The following is a 23,599-nucleotide window of genomic DNA, read 5'->3' on the forward strand; positions in this document are numbered from 1 at the left end:
ACAGCAGAACACCACCACCCACAGGTTGTTCCCTGAATCCCACACCCTCCGGATGTGGAAGTATATCACTGGTCCATCACCATCACTGGGTCTACATCCTGGAGCTCCCTCCGCAACAGCATTACACTGGAATCATAGGATCTCAAAAAAATTATAACACAGGACAAACCTACTCAGCCATTCAATTGATGTGTTCTGAAGCATAATAACTTCTACTGCTCTTTCGAAGGCACACTGGCAATGCAGCTGAAGTGACGCAGGTTCGATCCTAACCTCCACTGCTGTCTGTGTGGAGTGTGCACGTTCTCTCTGTGACTCAGGTGCTCCCACACCACCAAAACATACTTGTTGTTAGATTAGCCAGCTACTGTAATCGCCCCAAGTGTGTGTGGGTGGTCGGAGCATCAGGGGACGTTCATGGACTCTTGTGAGAGTATAGGTTGCACAAGAAAATAAATGGGGGAATGGGATTGCATTGAGAACTAGTGTAGTCTCAAAGGGCTGATGAGTCCCCTTTGGTGCTGTAAGGATATCTGAAATATAAAATTAGAAAAGGATCTGTCATTCACTATGGAAACCCCATCCAAGCCTTCTGCAGGACAGGGCCATAGGATTTCAGTAAACACTTTAGAGGCTGGACCTTTTGAGTTGTTCAATGGGGAAAGGCAACTTGCTGCTGTGAGATGGTGTAATTGAACTGGGGAAGTGCAGTGTTCCAACACTGGTTTGTCTTCTGTTTGGAGATGTTAGTCATAGGTGACAGATTGATCTTAGTATGCCCAAGGTGGGCAAGATGACTACCCAGGGACCACATCTGGAAAGTGCTTAACTATTGGACAAGATTAATTGTGTTGTCATAGAGACATAGAGAGATCCAACATGGAAACAGGCCTTTCAGCCCACCTAGTCTATGCTGTCCATCAAGCACCCATGTTTATATTAATATTATCCTAGCCCATTTATTCTCCCCATCTTCTTGTCAACTCTCCCCTGATTCTACCACTCACCCACACACTGGGGCAATCTACAGTGGCCAATTAATCCACCAACCTGCACATTTTTGGGAGGTGGAAGGAATAGAGCACCTGGGGGAAACCCATACAGTCACAAGGAGAACGTGCAAACGCCATACTGACAGGACCAGAGGTCAGGATCGAACCCAGGTCACTGGAGCTGTGAGGCATCAGCTCTACCAGCTGTGCTGCCCATGTCTTCAGGCAAATAAGCAGCTGACATTCAATAAAGCAAACTAAAACAGCAGATGCTCGAAATCTGAAATAAAAAGAGAAAAAGCCAGCGATACTTTGACTGTCCTGTGGAGAGAGAAACACAGTTACCTCTTCTCCCATCACCATAAAATATTAACTCTAACACTACCTGGGTGGAAGCAAGAGGCAGGTCACTTGAACAAGACACCTGCCTTTGTGTAACTTTATGCATCTGGTATTGGTATTGGTTCATTATTGTCACTTGTACCGAGATACAATGTTCTGATTGAAGTGCTGTGTGAAATTGGGATGGCCTGACCCCAAAAATTCCATGAACAGCAATTCCAGGAGGGACTGGACTAGATGGTGCCTTCCAGAAGTGAACCTATCACAGGTTGTGTGGGCACCGAGAAGGTGTGCCATTAGAGAAACAGAGGACTGCAGATGCTGGAATCTGGATGAAAAACACGACGATGCTGGAGGAACTCAGCAGGCCAGGCAGCATCCGTGGAAAAAAGCAGGTGGTCAACGTTTCGGGTCAGGACCCTTCTTCAAGACTGAAGATAGGAAAAGGGGAAGCCCAATATATAGGAGGGAAAAGCAGAGCAGTGATAGGTGGACAAAAGAGGGGAGATGGGGTGGGCACAAGGCGGTGATAGGTAGATGCAGGTAAGAGACTGATAGGCAGGTGTGGGGGAGGAGGGGAGAGCAGATCCACCGGGGGATGGGTCAAAGGGAAGGAGAGAGAGGGGAGAAAAAAAGAGGCTAGGAAAGGGGAGAAGAGAAGAAGCCTGGTGTGGGGTGGGGAGGGTATGGGGAAGGGGGGGTGAGGGTTACTTGGCAGAATTCAATGTTCATGCCGTTAGGCTGCAAGGTTCCAAGATGGAAAATGAGGTGCTGTTTCTCCAGTTTGCACTTGGAATTCTCCTGGCAGTGGAGGAGGCCGAGGACTGACATGTCAGTACAGTGCATGGGTCAGGGAGGATTAACACAAGCCCAGACCATCAACCAGAGAAACAAATTCTTCTTTATTGCAGTAACAGGAAATATAATAACTATAGTCTCTGTGAAAATAAGATATGAATGGCTGTACAGTGAAGCCTGAATAATTCTCGTTGTACACTTATTTAAAGATACTGTGCCTTCTTTCACATATTCTGCACACAAATATTAAACATAAAATTACTTAAATGCTGTAAAGCAGAATGTTGACATAGATTTTCTCCCTGTGTACACCACTGTTTGCTACTTCATATGGATTTACCTGGAGGTAAACTGAGGTCATCTCAGGCATGGGTGAACAGTGCCAGCTCTGACCATTCAGATATCCGAGCACAGCTCTGGATGGCTGCACTCCAAGCACCATGGAGGAGGGTTTGTGGTTATGAAAATAGGCTGAGAGTAGCTTGATTAAAGAGTACATCTGTTCAGTCATCCAGCCAACTGCATATCACAAGTGAGGTGCAGGAGAAACATACCAACGCATATCTGAATATAGCCAGATCACACACTGTGATGAATATCACCTCTGACCTTCTATAGTGATATCCTCCACAAGGCTTTGGGATATTGGGAGGGGTTTAGGAGGCTGGAATTTGTCTGCTCAGACTTTCTATGTTTGACAACGGAAAACTGTTATAGTTCTGTTAGGCAAACCCTAGGTAGGATATGGGGACATGCAGGAGGTTGTCTTCTGAGACAAGGTTGGAAAAAACGTTTTGTGAGGTTTTCCTGCATTGGGAAAGCATTGTGCAGTTTCTTTCCCAAGGAATGGGGAGGTTTTCTTCCACTCTCCCAGATGTGCCAAACCTGTACTCCCCTGGAATAATGAAAGCACCATTCATGCAACAACATACAGCATTATTTGCTGCCTCAGAAAATCAGCCAACATAATCAAAGACCCCCTTCCACCCCAGACGTTCTCTCTTCTTCTCGCCTTCTTTCAGGCAGAAGATACAAAAGCTTGAAAACATGCACCACCAGGCTCAAGGACAGCTTCTATCCCACTTCATAAGACTCTTGAACGGACCTCTTGTACATTAATGATGAACTCTTGACCTCATGATCTACCTTGTCATGGTTTTGCACCTTATTGTCTACCTGCACTGCATTTTCTCCGTAACTGTAACACTATATTCTACATTCTGTTATTGCTTTTCCCTTTGTACTACCTCAATGTACTGATGTTTTGAAGTGATCTGTATGGATGGCATGCAAAACAAAGTTTTTCACTGTATGTCGGTACACGTGACAATAATAAACCAATTCCAATTCCAGTTTCAATTCCAATTCAAAATCATTCATGAAATAACAAATGTATTTGAAGTGCTCAGTTTGAAAGAAAATCTTATTAAGAAAACTAAAGCTAAATGTTTTGTTATTTTTTTTCCAAAGAATGAAATACGACCAATGTTTGTGAATTTAAGGCTGAAGTAGGATTTGAGCAAACTTTCTTCTCAGTAGAAGGATCCAACATTGTTAAAACCCTATTCAGATACATTGAAGATTATGTGGGGGTATATTGGATGCAGAAACTGCATCTACCCTTTATAACATCGTTGTCATCACTTGGGGCATGGCCAGGGTCAGGGGTCGCTCAGTTATGGTCTGCAATACCTTATGGGGAGAGCTAACGAGAACACTGAGTGCATCCCCAAGTGAGATAGAGTGGTGGAGGCATACAGCACAGAAACAGGCCCTTCAGCCCAACTCGACCATACCAACCAAGGTGTCTTCCTGAGCCAGTCTCATTTGCTGGTGTTTAGTCCTCTAAACCCTTGAGAGGGCTCAAGGGTTTAGAGGTTTATCCATGATAGCCCTCTGAACCCTTCCTATCCATGAACATGTCCAAGTGTCTTCCAAATGTTGAAATTGGAGCCACCTCTACTACTTCCTCTGGCAGCTCGTTCCACACACCCACCAGCCTCTGTGTGAAAAAGTTACCTCTCAAGTCGTAAATCTTTCCCCTCTCACCCACGCCCTCTAGATCTAGACTCCCCTACCCTGGGAAAAAGACAGTGACCATCTACCTTATCCGTGCCACTCATGATCTTATAAACCTCTATAAGGTCACTCCTCAGCCTCCTTCATCCCAGGGAAAACAGTCCCGGCCTATTCAGCCTCTCCTCATAATCCAAGCCCTCCAGTCTCGACCGTCGATTCTGCATGCTCTCCAGTTCAATCACTCTGCAGATGGCGCTAGATGAGCTGCCATCAACACAATCTGCAGCCTCTGGCTAGGAAACTCCTCACTGAGTTGTGGGATATGGTCATGCTTTGGACAGAAGCAGGACAACTGGGACAACATGCATTGTACAATGAGGTGGGCTGTTCAAGACTATTGACTGCCTACTGGGTTCAAACCCAGACCAGTTGACTAATGACGAGCTAGTAACTACACACTAAGAGCAAAACTAATCATAAACTATTTGGAGTCAATAAACAAACTGATGGAGGAACTCAGCGGGTCAGGCAGCAGCTATGGAGGGAGATGGACAATGATGTTTGGAGTCAAGTTGGTTTGTCCAGTTATGACAGATTGAACCCAAATCAATCAGCACATGCAGACTTGCCAACCCCAGAGGCTAAACTCCGCAGGGTTCCCTGATTGTCGGGTGTTAGCTGGTGTCTTGTTATGGGAAATTTGCAATTGTTTGGCCTGGAAATTCATATTCATGGTTCATGTGTTGAAATTAAGCTAGTTCCGGTATTTTGAATGTTGAGCATTCATGGCTGCAGTTAGACTGATCCAGCAATGTAATTGTTAATAAGCCTGGTCAACTTTTCCCTATATATTTTAAATGTTTTAATTCTTAAGTGCTTTGGTTTTTAGCAGTAGGTTCATGGACAAAATGCACAGATGAAGTCAGAAACACATCAGATTTACAAAGTATTTAATTTATCATCCCTTGTCATAAATAAGTCCCTTAAAACTAATTCAATAATGAAGGTCAATAATTTATTTCCTCTATATTATTCCATTAATGAATATGGAGAATAGATTCCCTCTAAACTAATCCACACACCATGGCACGGGTAGCAGAGGTGCTGCCTGCAAGCAAAGAACAAATTCCTGGAGGAACTCAGTGGGTCAGGCAGCATCTGTGGAGGGAAATGGACAGTCAATGTTTTGGATCAAGACGCTTCATCTGGACTGCTACCTCACAGCTCCAGTGACCTGGGTTCAATCCTGACCTCTGGTGCTGCCTGTGTGGAGTTTGCACGTTCTCCCTGTGACTACGTGGGTTTCCCTGGGTAGCCCAGTTTTCAACACATCCCAAATATCTGCTGGTAGATTAGTTGGATTAATTGGGACAAGCTCCCTAATTTTTGTTCGCTTGGGAAATGCACTTTGATATAAATTCATTTCAAAATCATAGTGACAATTGTTACTTGGAAAATGTGTTTTCCTTAAAACAGAATCTTTTTTTCTTTCTCATACTGTGAAATTAGTTTAACAGATTACACTAATTTGTTGGGCTCAGGATCTATCCTGGGCCCAACACATTGATGCAACCACAAAGAAGGCATGCAAGCAGCTCTACTTCATTAGGAGTTTGAGGGGATTTGGTATGTCATCAAAAACTCTCACAAATTTCTATGGACGTATGGCAGAGAGCATTCTGACTGATTGCATCACCACCACAGGATCGCAAGAGGCTGCAGAGGGTTGTAGACTCAGCCAGCTCCATCACGGGCACAACCCTCCCCACCATCGAGGACATCTTCAAGAGGCGGTGCCTCAAGAAGGCCGCATCCATCAGTAATGACCGTCACCATCCAGGGCGTGCCCTCTTCTCATTACTACCATCAGGTAGGAGGTACAGGAACCTGAAGACCCACACTCAATGATTCAGGAACAGCTTCTTCCCCTCCACCATCAGATTTCTGAACGGCCCATGAACCCATGAACACCACCTCGTTATTCCTTTTTTTCTGCACTGTTTATTTACTTCTGTAATTTATAGTAATTTTATGCCTTTGCATTTTACTGTTGCCACAAAACAAAAAATTCCACGTCATCTAAGTCAGCGATGATAAATCTGAGTCTGTTAATTAACATGCAACCTGGTGCTAAGAGAGTTAAAAGGATTGATGGGTTGATTTCATGAATTCAGCAGGTCAGGCAGCAGTTGAGGAGAAAAAGTACTGAGCAATGTTACAGGTGACATTACTTTCACCTGTAACGTGACATTAAACTGTTTGGTTTATTGAAGTCATTGTCGAGTCCTAAGGGCTATGCCATTCTTGATCAGAAGATGAGATGTCATTCCATAAGCCTACGATTGGCTTCGTCTGGAACTGTGCAAGGGACCAAATGCAGAGCAGGAATGGATGGAGAATGTGTGGAAGCTCAGGGTCACCCTTTCAGCCTGAACTGAGGTGTTCTGGAAAGCAATCACACAATCTGTGTTTGGTTTCTCCGATTAACAGGAAACCAGATTGTGAGCTGTGAATAAACTAAACTGGAATTCTAAGTCAATCATTGCATTCACTGTTCTGATGCAAAATCTTCAAAGTGTAACGTTAACTGAGTATATTTTTCTCCCTAGATGCTGCCTGACCTGCTGAATGTTTCCAGAATTTTCTGTTTTACTTTCAGATTTCCAGCATTTTCCATTTTCCCCTTTTGAATGACTTCCACTCGCTCAGAGAAATCTGTTCCCTCCAATGTGCACAGCACATCAGTCCAATTGGGTGACAGATGCCTCTGTGCAAACAAACCTGAAATTGGAGAATGTTTTCCTTTCACTAAATCCAAAGGCACAGTGCAAAATTACATTGAATCAGAAATTATTGAAATCTCCCAGTTTCATGTCAAAAACATATTGAATGTTTCCCTATGAAGATCTGACCATGTTTGGTACTTTGTTTTTCTATGTTTTAATAATGTTTTGTGCTTATAAAAGAGTAAAATGAAACCGCACAACCGTATAAGACACTTAAATCTAAACGGAAGTCCAGAGCTTCTCACAATTGTTCTTTCATGTTATTTTTAGTAAGCCCCTCCTCTTTAACTTATTCTGGTTCAAAGGACACTCGTTAACCCCTCCATCTTCCCTTCTTTCATCAGTGATAACTTAAGGCTGAGGCAACTCAATGGCCAGCATTGATTCAACTTGGTAATTACACGGGGTCTATTCAATGGAGCAAAATGGGTCATGTTCCCCAGGTAATCTATTTCTTTTATACTTCGTTTTGCATCAACTGCAAGATTTTGGGCTCACGCATAAAGTTCTCCACTGACTGTAGTACCAGGCCTGTTCTTTGCTAGTGCTTCTTCTTACCAAGGCTGCATTTTCATAATATAATTCAAATATATACTAGATTTGTTTTCTGTAATTAGTTATGGATTACTCTAATATGATTTCAAGAAATAGCCTTAATAAGTAAGACCTCTCCTCCTACTTAATATTGGTAATAATCCAATGATGTCTGTTTGTGGGCTCTTATCGTGGCTACTTTACCTGGCAATTTAATCATCTAAACATAAGAACATAAGAATTAGGAGCAGGAGTTGGTTATTAACCCTTTGTGCTAACCCATTAACCAATCCGTGCTGTATGACTCTATGACCTGTTCCACCATTCAACAAGATCATGGCTGATTTTTTACCTCAGCTCCATTTTCCTGCACTATCCCCATGCCCCTTAATTCCTTTAACATTCAAAAAACTATAGATCTCTAATCTAAATTAAGATTTTCATTGCACCTTGTGCCCGTGACAATAAACTCGACTTTGACTTTAACTTTCGACTTTGACTTTAAATGTGATGTTCTAAACTTCTCAACTCAGTGAAACATCTTCCCTACATCCAGCTGGTTGAGATCCACAGGAATTTTATAAGTTTCAATAAGATCTCCTCTTGTTCTTCTGAACTGTAGAGAACATAGGGTGAGTCTGCTCAATCTCTCTTCACACAGAACAGTCACCCACTTGGAACCACCCTGGTGAATCTTTGCTGCTCTTCCTCTCAGACAAGAACAAGCTTTCTTCGGTAAGAAGACCAAAACTTTACAAAACTTCAGGTACAGTCCCCCCCACTCCCTGGATAATTGCAGTAAACTTATAATCCCCTCCTCACGCACATTAACAAGTTAACCACTTAACCATCCAATGATTACCAAAATGAATGTGATGTCTTCAGTGGCTCCAAGCCATAAGACAATGGAAACTATGAACTCAACAAGTCAGAAATAAAACAATCTAGAATTCAGAAATTAAACCTTCTGCAGCTTATAAAGAAAACCAAATGGGAAAAAATTACATCAAATAATGATTAAAAGGACATAACTATGATATCCGCATAAACCTGAGAAAGCCATCTTAAAACATGTCACTTTATTCATCACCGACTGTCATCAACATTTTACTGAGACAGTAACATTTAAGATGTAACTTCACCATTGTAGATGGTCCCAAACAATACCTATATATAATACAATGCAGAAGCAGATTAGAAAGATTTTAATGATTGCGTGAGATACAATCAAATTTTGTATCAAAGGTAAATAATAAAAACTGCAGAAATGCTGGAAATACTCAGCAGATCAGGCAGCATCTGTGGAGAGAGAAAAGGGGTTAACTTTTCAGGTCCAAGACCATCCTACAGAACCGATAAAGGGTCTTGGACCTAAAAAACTCCACTTCTGTTTGCACAGAAGCTGTCTGGCTCCAAAGTTTTCTGCTATTATTTTGTATCAAAGGTAACCTACACTCCACAATAACTTTTGATGTATTAGTTAGAAAAACGATGGGATCATAAATTAAGTTGAAGTGAAGCAAAATCTCCAGCTGATTCAAACTCAGGTTTTCAGAAGACCAATCCTGCTCCTTAAATAAACCTCTTGTCCCAGGCTGGTCACACATAAACCTCCTGTAATGAGCTCAAACGTCTTGGATGATTTAGTTCTGGTGGGCGTAAGGAGAACGTAAAGCTTTTGTTAGGAGATAAAGGGACATTAATTGCTCAGCAAACTATTCCTAGGGCTTGAATTTTAGTTGTGTTTGGTTTTTTTACTTTTTATTACTGTTGAGCAAAGTCAGTTCTTTAAAAAGTCAATGAAGGGATACACCAACTCCATAATGTGCAAACAAATTGATATTGTGAATTATGACAATATGCACATTCTAAATCGTATTAACATTGAAATTTATGACATTACCAGGTCACCCCATTGAACTATTACACAGCACATCCAACAAACAAATGGGTTTGGCCAGTAATTTCCATGTTCACTTCCAGAGACATGTGTAGCATTCGTAAAACGAAATGAATGAAGATGTCGACCCCAAGAATTTACATGTATTGCTGTCATGCAGTTTATTGGTGAAACAGACAAAATCAATTTTTTCAAGTAGGATTTCAGAGTCTTTTCTCATTAGTTAAAACTGTAAAAGTCAAATGCTAATTATTTACAATTGGTTTGCTTTCCAAGGGAATTGCATTTGTGCATTTTTTTAAATATATGTCTGTATAAAATATACGGTGTACTGTAATCATCAGACATATAGATTATGACCCACAGCTAGCAAAACGAAGACACCAGGCCATAATCAAAAAGAAAAAAATAATACTCCAGAAGGACTTGATTAAAAAATAAATATTATGTGGTGCCAGTGTAAATACAAGTTTACTATTTCTCAGATGCCAATGATATACCATTTTGATAACCTGTATTAACACTACAACAATACCTCCCTTAATTCTCCAGAACAAGCCAAATCTTTTCTCATTTGTAAAGCAATCAAGGATGGATATCTCACCCTATATGATGCATATTTGTGTCATGTATTTAGTTTGCATTCATTGTAAAAGTGTCTGGTATACTATTATTCTGTTTTATGGTTTCATAAAAATATAATGGTTATTTTAAAGATAAGGTGTTACATAATGAATTCAAAATTCTGATGTAGAACAATTCCTTTAAAAATACTCTAACTACTGTACAAACAAAATGATAGTTTCTATTTTAACAATTATACTTATGATTAAATTTAAAGCATGTACATCCCCACTTTAACTTTGGGAAGCCTTCCAATTGTTATTTCTTTGAGTATTTGAATACTGGAAAAGTTAAAGCATTTTTCGGATAATACTTGTGTCGGCCTAACGATTGACGCTAACTAGTTCTGCTCTTATTTTTCACTGGTCACCCTGCACGAAGTTCTATATTTTCTCTCACCGGGAAACACAACACAAGTATAATTATCTGTGGACTTCGGATAAAGGATGAAGGACGTTTATCATTTTCAGGTAAGGAACCTGCTGTGATGCATATATGAATCAAATATTAATCCAAATTCAACTCAGTTGGACAACTCAAGTCGATGAATATCTGAATCATATGAACTCCCATCTCGTTATATTAACACCCGGAATATCTGCCGGTTCTGACATTAACTCACGCTGTTTTTGCTACCGAATGAAGTAAACTGGGGTCAATAATAGTCTGAAAGGCTTATTATCTCCGGCACACGAGTTTGCCTTGTAGATATTCTGTCGCCAATGGAATATTCAGTGATCCGGGCACGAAAACAAACCAGCTCTAAGGCTCAGTAAATTAAAAGATTTTGTGGCAGAATACAAACTGTTAGGAAAATCCAATCTTAAGGATTTTTGTTTCTCTATAATTGTGGCCCATAGCACTTCGGTTTACATTTGTATAATAATATTTTAATACTTTAAAGATAAAAAGGTTTCTTTTCAGCCACACATCTTTCAATATATAGCACTTGCATGTAGCTGCCATGTTAACTGTTTCCAGATAACACACTGACCATCGGAAAAGATTAATTTCAGGGTTTCGGTGCTCCCTGATCTACAAAGGTGAAACGGGAAAAGTGAACACTGACCTTCCAGTCTCATGCCCACGGTCAGGCACTTCTGAAATCTGCAATACGGGCATCTCTTCCTCTGGGTTTTGTCGATTTTGCAGTTTTGATTCTCGGTGCAAGTGTAGCGCTTGCTGTTCTGCACCGTCCTCTTAAAAAATCCCTGTGGGGAGAAGGTGAGAAGTTGTTGAAGACCCCAAGAAGAAAGAATCCTGACCCACAGTGATACAAAACGGAAAGCTTCCTCTTCACCTACTCCCCAAGCAGGAATGCAACCCATCACTCTACACTGTACATTGTCTAGAAATTATAAATATGATTTCTTAAATGTGCATTTTCTGTAATACTCTCTTTGGGTTACTTGGGGTAGATTTTCAACACGAATTCAGTCTGAAATTGGCACACTTAGTTATCATTTATAATTAACTGGAATCCAACCTCTAAACTCACCTTGCAACTTTCGCAGGTCAGTAGTCCATAATGATAACCGGATACTTTGTCTCCGCACACTGGGCACAGTTCATCAAGATCATCGTCGTAAACGTAATCCATCACCTTGAATTGAAGAGCTGAGCAGAAGGAATCAAAAAACAGTACAAGGGGGTAAAATGTACGGAGGTTCGGTTAAGGATCAGAACATCCAAAGGTACCTGGATATTCAAATGTCTTTTTGCTTCTGACCCTGTCTGAAGACAGTAATTTATAGAAATCACACAGTTACACATCAGTTCGCCATGGAGACAGGGGCCAGCCCACAGACGTAACTGAGAAATGGCCCTATCGAAGCAATCGATAACAAACGATTATTTGAGGACCTAACACACTTTGACTGTTGTCCACTGTGGCAACCCTTAGCATCTCACATTTAAGCAAACTAAAACTGAAATCTCTTCGTTATTAAGTACCTGAACATTACGAACTTAAATTTAGAAGATGCAAATACTGTTAACCTTGTAATACGCCCGTTTGTAAAACAAAATTCCTTAACGCAAACAAATATTGTTGCAAACAATAACTGCAAATTTGTTGTATTCATGCATCTGCGGTGACACTTGGAATTAACTCATTCTTAATGTTAAATCTGGATTCGTTCAATAAAATCATTAGTTAAAATGCTCCATTCTCAACCACTAACTGCAGACTCTAAAACCTGTAAGGGTTTCGTTTTTGGTGAAAAGGGGATTTTACGATTAAGAAAGAGCTCGGCTCGCCCTCAGTCACAAGCAGAAGACTAACGTGCAGGAAAAAAGCAGTCAAACCACACGAAACGGCCTGAATTCAGAGAACTGGTGGAAGATGTTATTTTAAACAGAGGACGTGTTTCTGAAAGGAGTTAAACTAAATCCTAGCTTTTTATTGTCAGGAGAAACAATGCCGTGTCATTCAATGGACGTTGTTTCTGCCGTAGTTAATAATGAGTCATATAAAGAATATTAAAGCTCAATGCATCCACTCCACTGAAACTCATCCCATACCGTCGACGCCGTTCGCGGTCTGGTTTAAGTACCAGCACATGAACGAATAACGTAAGCAACAAGCAATCTGCTGGAGGAACTCAACGGGTCGAGCAGCATCTGGGGAGGATCTGTCCACGTTTCAGGACTGTCCTGATGCAGGATTTCAACCCCAAAACGTTGACAATTCCTTTCCCCCCCAACCACAGACGCTGCTCGACCCGCTGTGTTCCTCCAGCAGATTGTGTGTTGCTCCAGATTCCAGCGGCTGCCGTCTGGTGTCTCCCAACGAATAACTTAAGTCCAGTTACGGCATAGACCTTCTTCAATATTTAAGCTCCAGCGAATTCTGAGGGTGTGATGTAATTTAACGGATGTTAAATTGACCAGACAGTCAGGTCACAGAACCGGGAGATGGAGGAAATGATAGACATTTGATATCCAGGCCATTTTATGGATAGTGTCAATGTGCGCGAATGGAAAGTATGGGTTTTAATTTGTTGCTTTTTGTTTAATGGATTTCACAGATGGTTTCACACACACGGGTGAGCTCCTAGATGTCAAAGTTTCTCTTCCTGTCCAAAGATGCTGTTGCTGGGCAGGACAATCGTAACCGCCCCCCCCCCCACCCCCCACCCCCGCCCTCCTGTCCACTTCCTCGGTGGTAGAACCGAAGAAAAACTGAAGCCAAAATCCAGGTTGTTTGCAAGGTTATCACCTGCCAACGCTGGGATAACCCAGGTGGGAGCAGCCGCCACCTCTCCCCCCTCTCGCTGCCTGTCCCCCGCGGAGTGCGGGACCGCCGACCTAATGCACGGCGCAGTCACTCGTGGGCTCAGCATGAACTGCCGAACCCTCGATGACTCACTACTATTCCAACTGTGGGGCAGAGAAAGAGCGAAGGGAGGCACGCGAGGGTCTGGGAGGAAACAGCCCGCTGTGGCTTGAATTTATTTCGACAACTAAACGGGAAAAGCTAAAATATGCGAGCTTGATATTAAACGGGGTTGTCGCGAACGGGAACTCTCACGCCAGCCCGGCTGGGGACAACGCGGAACGAAGTGTCCCTGTAAGGATTGGGAGCTGTGATTAGTATTTTTTTTACTGATTCTGAACCCAAATTCCCTCTCCCGATTACAGGAACCCAGAATCCCAGAAAACAGTAAATGTGTGCGAGCGAATCTTGCAAAATTATATCTCTGAAGTTAATTAATCCAAGACATTTAAGAAGGGTAATACAGGTAATATTTTCCACAGTAACCTTTTGTTTTACTGATTCCGAATTTAAAGTCCTTTTCTCAATCACTGGAATATTTTGCAGAAAACCGTAAACGTGTGTGAGCGAATCTCAAATCTTGGTAAATTATATTTCCAAAGTTTAATCAGTCAGTCTGCCTGAGACACTTCAGTGGGGTAATAAAGGTGACTTTATTCGCATTTATCAGTTTAGCGGCACCTGTCTTGTGAAATCGATATATTCAAATCAACACTCAACACTTGAATGTTTCACAATGAGTCAAACTGGATGTAGCCATGGGAGTACTTATAACATACAGGTAGGATGTTTCACTCGATTTGCATTCTCTATACCAACACATTAAACAGCCCGTCCGTATCTCGGGAGCCACCAGATCTCCCCGCTCTCACATCGCCTACAGATTAAACCTTACATTTTCCAACATTACGGCAAAGAATAAAATGCACAAGGCTGCCCATTCCAAGCCTACTGTCCCCGGCTCACGGGCAGAATACACACTTTTTTTTCGCACTGATGTCTCGTTTTTGCAGAGTTTTTTTTCTCTTCTCTATCTTGTATAATTTATGTTTCGTGTTTTTGCCTGAACCTACGTATCTTTGATGCAAGTTTTTCATTGTACAAGAAACTCGACTTGGCTTGAAGCTGATGGATGTTGTCAAAGAAGTTTTCAAGTCATCTTTGCACAGAGAAGATATTATTTTGGATAATATAATTTTATTGATATTTGCATGTCCTGACAAGAAGCTGAAACGTTTCAGGGGAGATGGGCTGCTGTTTGGTGACCGATTTTGTTATCTCAGAGGTTCCAGTTCATCCCTAAAATGTCCCAACATCTGAAAGCCCCAAAACTGCCCAATGCTTGTCCATCAAGCATTGGGGTTCGGCCATAGGCTGACCTGGACTCCCCCTTCCCTTAGCCCCGCCCCTTCCCCGGGGCTCAGTCGGGGAGGGGGGGAAGGGGGCGAGCAATGATTGACATCGATGGTGGAGGCTGCTGGCCCCGCCCCTCCCTCCAAACCTTTGATCGGCAGCGTAACCAGGTAACCGGGAGCCCGTAAGGCGGTGTCGATACATTGGGGGGGGGACCAATCAGCGCGGGCGAGGAGCCGGCGCCTGCGCGACCAGCTGGTGCTGAATGGCCAATGAGCTCTGGAGTTGTGAGGTTGCAGGTGGAGGTGAGAGTCTCCGACCCAAAGCCCCCGGAGTCGGTGGATGGAGGAGATAAGGTGGAGGTTGTTGAACCCGACACAAGCAGGTGATATTTCTCTCCCATCTTACCGTGGCGTTTGGTGGGCACCACTCCCAATCCCCGGGCAGAAAGTTGTGGGTTCAGGGTTTGAGGGACCTCGGTAGAGCGTGCAATGCAGTACTGCAGGAGTGCTGCACTGTTGCACGCGTTGTCTTGTGCATGAGGTGTTCGAGCTGCTCATACAGCAGGTCCTTCGGCCCCACTCGTCCATGCTGACCATCTAGGCTCATCCCATTTGGCCCATATCCCTCTAAACCTTTCCAATCCATCTACCCGTGCTTTAAAAGTTGGTATTGTACCTGCCTCAACCACTTTCTCTGGCAGTTCGTTCCATATACGGACTGCTCTCTGTGTTTTTAAAAAAAGTTGCCCCTCAACTTCCTGTGAAATCTCTCCCCTCTAACCTTAAACCTATGCCCTCTAGTTCTTGATTCCCCAACCCTGGGAGAAAGACTGAGTGCATTCACCTTGTCTATGCCCTTTATGATTTTATACATCTCTATAGGATCACCTCTCAGTCTCCTATGGTCCGAAGAAAAAAGTCCTCGTCTGTCCAACCTCTCCCTATAACTCAGTCCCTTGAATCTTGGCAACATCCTTGTTAAACTTTCCTGCACGCTTTCCAGTTTAGTAATATATTTCCTATCCATCTTTCCTAACCAAAACTGATCACAATATTCCAAATGCAGCCTCACCAGCGTCCTGTACATCTGCAACGTAACCTCCCAACTTCTGTGTAAAATGCCCTGACTGATGAAGGGCAGCATGCCAAAATCTTTCTTCACCATCTTGTCTACCTGTGACTCCACTTTCAGGGAACCGTGTACCTGAACTCCAAGGTCCCTCTGTTCTATGACACTCCCCAGTCCCCTTTTGCTCTTGGAGGTGGAAAAGAAGTTAGTAAGATTGAAAGGAAGGAATATTTCCAAGGAGGAGAGTTATCCCTATTATTCTGACCAATATGCATCTCTCACAGCTATCACTAAAACAGATTATATGGTCATTATATTGCAATGGGAGCTTAGTGTGCAACACGGGGTTGCTACATTTCTTACATCTATAACTTTTATCGAGATGCGATTTGCTGACTGTAAACTAATTTCAGAAGTCTTAAAAGGACATTTAGCAGAAAATGCTAATTCCTTAAATTATAAATGTTCATTTTTTGACTTTTTACATTAAAGCCATTGTCATTTTAGGTTATGGTCAATTTACAAAATGGAGATACAGGAGTCTGCAGGTACTGGAATCTAGAGCAAAAAACAAACTGCTGGAGGAACTCAGTAGGTTAGACAGCATCTGTGGAGGTAGAGAGATGGTCGATGTTTCAGGTTGAGACCCATCATAAGGACTGCTGCCTGACTCACTGAGTTCCTCCAGCAGTTTGTTTCTTGATTTACAAAACTTTTTTTTGCCGTAACAGATAGCCTATGCTCTCTCTAAGTAGGAATACATTATACCAAAATTTTCATAATGCACTTGCCTGGTCATTTTGATTTATGAAATTTCCCCTAACAAAATATTTTCTAGTATGTGGATAGGAAAGGTGTAGAGGGATATGGGCCAAATGTGGGCAAATGGGACTGGCTTAGATGGGAATCTTGGCCAGCATGGACCGGTTGGGCTGAAGGGCTTGAAAACTCCACGACTAATTCATCCTTTTTGCAAATTTTACATCTTCATTTCAACGTTCCTAACTCCTTCTACAGCGAATGAGTATTGTGCTTCAATATGGACAGTTCTTAACGACAATATTTTAAAGGCTGCATATCATGCAGAAAATGCCAATACTATAACTAGGCAAAGTAGTGATGTTTAGGTAACTCCTCTGGGACCCATATTCCTTTCTTTTTCTTTTACAATTACAGAGTACATGCATCAAAAAAGAGAGTAAAAATATTACAGAATACATTGTGTTAAATCATACTTAAGATCACAGTACTCTGAATTAATAGTCACATGTAATAGTTAGTTAATAAATGAAAAATTGGAATATTTTATTATTAAAAAAGATCTACTCCCACTACCAAAAACCGAAGCTGTTGGATTAAAAAAAACAAGGAAAAACCCTTGAAACGTAACAATGTCAGCCAATGTCTGTGTTCCAGTCACCAAATCAAAGATTTTGAAAATAATTCAAAAAAGATCCCCACAGGGTTTGAAAGTCTACATTAGATTCAAAACCTGAACAACAAATCTTCTCTGGATTCAGGTATGACATAACATCCCGTAATCACTGAGCATGAGTAGGAAGAGTAACTTCCTTCCACCATATTCCTTTAAGTTGACCTTACGTGTAGCTGTATTACACGTTGCATGTTTCTGAGGAAGTCACCTTGCTTTTAATTGAGAAAAGTTGCCCTAGTTTCTGTTTTCTGTGTAGACTGTAATACCATAAGAGATAGGAGTTGGCCGTTCAGCCCATTGAGTCAGGTCTGTCATTCAATAAGGTCATGCCAGATCAAACTTCCTGTTCTCTCGCCAAAACCCTTGATTCCTTTAAGATTAGAAATGTGTTTACTTCAGATTTAAATATATTCAAGGACTCAGTCTCCACAATATCCGGGGCAAATGACTATCATCCCTTTGAGAATAAGGTCAACTATTTTTTTTTGCTGTAGGACAGTTCGAGTTATTCACTCATCCACCCTCCAAGTGACTGCCCTCTTCCCCCACCAACACCAACTCCAACCCCTTGTTTATGAACAATGCATCAACGATTGTTGTTTTTAAATTTATTATTGGGATGTGAACATCACTGGGCTATAATGCCCCTACTTTGTTGTCACACAAAGGTAGTGATGAGTTACCCTGAGCTCCTTGATACAACCAAGTTACAACCTTGGCTGTTTTAGTGCACTGTTACGAGCCAACAGGGGTTGTTACATACAAGACCAGAATGGCTGCAAATGACAGATTTCTTTCTCACGAACTCAATGAATCAGATGTAATTTTATGATAATCATAATAGCTTACTGAACCATTTAAAAAAATATATGAATTAATTTTGAAATTTGAATTTAAAAGAAAGTAATGTTAATGTGACTGGGTTCCAAATGAACAAATGCTTGATCTTGTAAGATTTAGGTTTACTTCCTTTACCTTGAGTTTCTGAAGAAAAGTTTGCTTTATTTGTTTGTGGACTGTTTAACGTCCGAGTTCTGTTTTTAAAATTGCTTTAGCGTGACTTTCATAGCATGGTACAAATATGGCATAGATTTTTGGAATTCATAAACAAAATACTTGATACTGAATATGCGGCTAATGCACAAGGATTGCACAGTCAGAAGACACTGCAATTTATTTTTTTTTAAATTTACTATTGTATTTTACACTTTCACTTGTTAAGTATTTATCCAGGTAGCTAAGAATGCATTTCCTTTGGATGGGAGTTTCTTTGTAAGTTTCATTGATAGTTCACGAAAATTGCACAGTTTAAACTGAAAAGTCAATGGAATTGTGGATAAGGTAAAAAGGATTAATAAGAGAGGGTTTTAAAGCAAAGTATTCTTAAAATAAGGCCAGACAATCTAGATTATTAAAATCTGGACTGTCAAATTAATTTCTGCTTGCCTTTTGATAACACTTTAATGTAATTTTTTTAAAGTCCTCAGCCTCTCTGCATATCTGTTTGTCAATTTCACTTTGTTCTTTTTTTTCCTTGTGTCTGTCGCTCTTTTTTTAAAATCTATTTCTCATTAATTCCCTTCCTTTGCTTTTTACTACGTTCTTTTAATATCCCCCCCATTTTCTTTCTCTTATTTGTCTTCGTCTTGTCCTTTATCTTTGAATTGCTTTCAATCATGCATTTACATTTTTTGATTTTGCCGACTCTATAATCTCCCGAGCTTTTGTTGTGCCCTATCTTTTGGCTTTGTTCCTGAATTATTTGTTTCATTCCCGGTTCTGTACCAGTGGCCTCTCTTCTGTCTTTCTTTGTTTCCCATCTTTGTCCAGAAGATCTACAGGCTGGAGTTACCTCCCCAGCACAGAAACATGGATGTTTCTACCACCAATGCTGTTAATATCATACCCAGAGCAGGATCTTTTTACTAAAATCCTAAATGTTTCTATTTATTGCAGCTACTTTGAAAGACCCAAGAAAGGACAAAATGAGCAATGCATTTGCTACAGCAAGGTAAATTTTAACCCTTTGTTAATAACATGCCTATGATTAGATATTTGTATTGTTGAAAATCACATGGCCCTTGGCATTTTATGTTTTCAAATGTCCTTAAAACCTATACAGGTTCTAACAAAGATGTGCCAGGATGTTTGCTAATAGTTTCAGTTTAAGCCTTTGCATAAAATCATCCTTAAATAAATATTTTGAAGAGAGTGATTTTCAAAGATATTGTTATATACTGAATGGCAACATACGTAAGCAGTGAAGATTCGTCTTTCAAGCTCTGTTTTATATGGAAAATGGTGATCTAACTAAAATGGGTCTTATTTCAGTTTACGCACAAAAGCTTTTCATACAATAAAGCTTTTAAAAAGAGCAAATCATGTTTGAAGTAATTATTGCGTATATTGGCCTGAAAGAGAAAATCTTGTTGTTAAGTTAAAGAAAACTCACTTAAAGGCTTTTAGTTTAGTAATCTCATAAAAGTTAACTACCAGTGTCAAATTATAAATACACATTTCTCTTTTAAAACAAAAATTCCCTTAACGATGGAAACTGACATTATTTTACCAACGAGATAAGGAGCACTCGTGAACTTGTGGCTGGGACACTAAAATCTGTTATCTCATTGAGGTGTTGATCAACTGTCAGTTGCTTCATTATATATTAAATGCGGTGTTTTCATTTCAGTGTGGCCCTGTGGTAATTCAATCATAAATTATAGTTAAGTTGCATTCCTCCGAGAACACTAAAACCTTCAAAGTTCTGTGCAGTTACCTTTCCAGATTAATTCAATTCTGTTTATTTGTCAAACTACATTTGAAATAATGTTTTTCAATCAAATGTATTAAAGGAGCAGCACAGACTAGTATCTTGAGAAAACCTCAGCCACAATTGACTACAGTTAATATTTTCAATGGACAATAGTACCCCTCTGAATTTGCTGTGCTCTCATTTCAGTATATCATTAAACTTAACTAAATGTGAATATGCATGTAAGTTCATGTTTTCAAAATAAATGGCAAGATTAAATGTTTATTTTCTTTCTTCAAGAAAGACGTATTTGAATAAAAATATGTTTGGAATTACTCTATCAATTATTCCTCATTATTAAACATTATTTGTCATCTTCCAGAGAATAAGCAAAGTATGGATATGTTGAAATATATAATAAGGAAATGCATTTTGATCCAAAAACAGTTATTATTCCCAGATACAACACAATGTACAATGTGTCATGTACATAACTGTGCTAAGCAAACACAAAAAAAAATCACCGCCCACCACCACTCTAAAGATGCAATCAAAATGGTATTTTTCTGTTAGGCTTTCAGTAGATCTTGTGTTGCCATGATTTTTAAAAAATATTTTAAAATATCTCCCTTTACCAAATGTCTTTTAAGTCTTCACGAAACAGCAATAAACAATTCTACTTTAAGAAACGTTGCCACACAAATCAAAAAATCTGCAAAACATACAGCGATGTTAATACCTCTTAAAGAATCTTAGTGAATAGCAAATTTGTGTTTATGTGGTAATTATGAAAAATGACAATGTATCAAATCAAAGTTGTGGGGATTTTTTAAAGGCAAAGCCAAAGATTTTAAAAACATGAGTTCTTTCTACAATCCTGGGAGCTCTGCAGTGAAATAATTAACAATAATATAAAATCATAGCAATTGGCTTCTAAACTTTGCATTCATCAAAACATATTTTAAAGTGGTGATCTCCTGTAGATTGTTCTCTTTAGATTTATTTGCATAACTCCAGTAGAGTAGAAATATTTGAGTACCTGAAACCTATTTATAATTTTCTAAATATTTTGAAGAATTCTTTTGAAGGAGTACATTTGTAACAATATTTATTAAACAATGTATTTGCAATTTTATGACAACATTGTTTAAAGTATGTTATTTCTAGGTGCTGAACAAGTAGTTCTGTAACAAATGTACACTGTTAATTTTTTCCAGAATATAATGTGTTTTCTATTGATTCATTTTTGCCTCTGCTATCGCAGTGTAGCTTCCTTGTTATCAGGACAAGCAAGTAGCAAACCTCTACCATTTTACAAATATGAAGTGCCCTAGCATTCTAAAAGGTTGCAGCATTTATTTAAAAAAAACACTCAACTTCTTCCCACTACTAAAACATCCTCTGTATTTCTATGCATTAATGAGAACTATATTTTTATAAAGACACCATTGGATGCAGCACAAAATTTAGCGCACATCCGAAATAGCTAATAAACCTTTTGCAGTATTTTTGTACACAAGCAAAAACCAAATGGTGAAATAGACCACAATTCTGTACGAGCAATGCAAATGCTATAAATCAGACTGAGCTGCAATAATTTTACATGCCACCAGTCGAAAACCAAACATTTTAAGATAACATGATGTGTTCCCCCAGAAACCTGTTGACTCTTTTGATCACTCTACCACTAACCATTTATTTTTTTTTAAGGTTCACATTTGGAAACAACAAGTCCTTGCACAATTCGAATGTTTACATTTTGCCAGGTAAGATTGAAGTGATTTTAATAACTTATGCTTACGAGTCATTTGGAAATATTCTGGCAGTATAAAATATTATAATTATTGCAACAAAGTGAGTAATCTCTATGCATTTGCCACGGATATTACAAATCTCAGTTACGCTTGTAATAAATTTTCATGGGCTTAAATGTAGAATACTCTCCAATTCAAAAGTCGTCTTCCATTGATATATAAAGTTAGAATCACGTAATCCATTGTACTGTCCTTCATTTAACCAATTCTCTCTAATGATTTAAATTTTGGGTGTGACTGATTGAATACGTTTGAAAATACTTACATGTGTCTGGAAGGGTTTGTTTGATGGATTTGCAAGGAACTGCTGCGGAAGGACTATCAGACATTACTGCTTTAAGAGAATCCGCTCCAAACAGCTTCACCTCTGGCCTAGTTAAAATGATCTTCAAATTAAAAGAAAATCAAGAGAGTTGGAAAACTGAAATGATATGCTTGCTACTGAACTCTGATCAGGATGTGTGTCAGTACGACAGTAAACTGTACCAGCAACTCATGATGGGGCTAATAATGAAATAAGGGTCCGGTGTAGAAATTTGATTGGCTCTTCTGGTCAGGTGACTCATGAGAGATAAGAAATCCTGGTTACAAAATGACAGAAGTTTTTTTTTTGAAAGAACAGATAATACAAAAGAAATAATTAACCAAGTCTGGTAGAGAGAGAATGGATGGGAGATGTCTTCATAAACTGGGGGGCTGTACAAGGCAGGAGTTTCTGATCTCTGTTGTTTAAATAGCTGTTTTCAGCGAGGATCTGTGTCTTCCAACTAGTTTCAGTTTTGTTTGCTACCTTTTGAGGAATGGATTTTGCATTGAAATATAAAATGACAGTGCACAATTCAATCTAGAGTCAGAAAACTATGTGATTTAACAAGAGGTGTGAATTCTTACCTCTACAGTTAGCAAAGGAACCAATATTTACGTCAATTCTTATTGAGCCAACAAAGGCCATGTTGAACATATATTAATTTTTCTTAATACGTTTGTCAAAGTTATTGTATTTTAAGTCTGTCTGTGTATACAATTTTACCATTATATTGATCAAACAGATTAGTATGTATTAATTGGTGACACAAGAGACTGCAGATGCGGGAATCTGGAGCCTCAAACAAAATGCTGGAGGAACTCAGCGGGTCCCACAGCATCTGTGGAGGGAGATGGACGATTGATGTTTTGGATTGAGATCCTTTATTTGGACTAAGTATTAATTGGTGACTGAAGATGTGGGAAATCCGTTAAGGTAGATCATGTAGGAGATGAACATAATAACAAAAGGTTTTCCCACCATTGGTGGGTTGGAGGCCCTTGGGGAAAGAGGTGGCCGCCTGTTGGAGCAAAGCCTTGAGAGAGCTTGAAAGGGAGAACAAAGGTTTTGACGTCCAAGTGTTGGGAGATAAGGAACCAGCTGAAAGAAGCAGACACTGGACTTGGCTATGATGGGTGTGGTTTTGGACGGTTTGTGCATATTGGCCTTCTGGTTCTGTCAGTGTTTACACAGGGCTCACATCAGCCAGCCAGCGAGATGTTGGAGATCAACCCTGTAGGTGACCAAGGCACAGTCACTTTCAACAATGATCTGCTAAGATTTGTGTCAGAAGAGCAGCTTTATCTTGGTTGCACATAACTGGACCTTCCTGTAAATATGAATTGCACAGATGTGCTTTATGCAATAATAATCCTATCAAGGTCAGGACGCGAACTGACCATGCCTTGGTACCTTCAGGTTTGACCAGCCATTGAGTTGCAAGTGATTGTGCCTTGGTCACCTACAGATTTGATCTCCAAGATCTTGGTGGCTCGACTTAAGCCCCATACATAGAACATAGAACAGTACAGCACAGGAACAGGCCCTTTGGCCCACAATGTTGTGCCAAACTAATTATAGTAACTAAAAGCCTGCTA

General features: G+C 40.1%; 1 protein-coding gene across 1 annotated transcript in view; it reads right to left on the minus strand.

The window, feature by feature from the left end:
* LOC127582017 (nuclear receptor subfamily 5 group A member 2-like) overlaps positions 1-22,206 on the minus strand; it is an 84,188-nt gene extending 61,982 nt beyond the window's left edge. The window contains exons 1-3 of the mRNA XM_052036941.1: positions 21,963-22,206; positions 11,494-11,612; positions 11,065-11,206 (exon numbers count right to left, since the gene is read on the minus strand). Of these exons, the coding sequence (XP_051892901.1) occupies positions 11,065-11,206; positions 11,494-11,612; positions 21,963-22,026 (325 nt within the window). The 5' untranslated portion in view covers positions 22,027-22,206. The remainder of the gene's footprint in view (positions 1-11,064; positions 11,207-11,493; positions 11,613-21,962) is intronic.
* Between the last annotated feature and the right edge of the window lie 1,393 nt (positions 22,207-23,599).

The sequence above is a fragment of the Pristis pectinata genome, chromosome 23, assembly GCF_009764475.1.
Source record: "Pristis pectinata isolate sPriPec2 chromosome 23, sPriPec2.1.pri, whole genome shotgun sequence".
NCBI lineage: Eukaryota > Metazoa > Chordata > Chondrichthyes > Rhinopristiformes > Pristidae > Pristis > Pristis pectinata.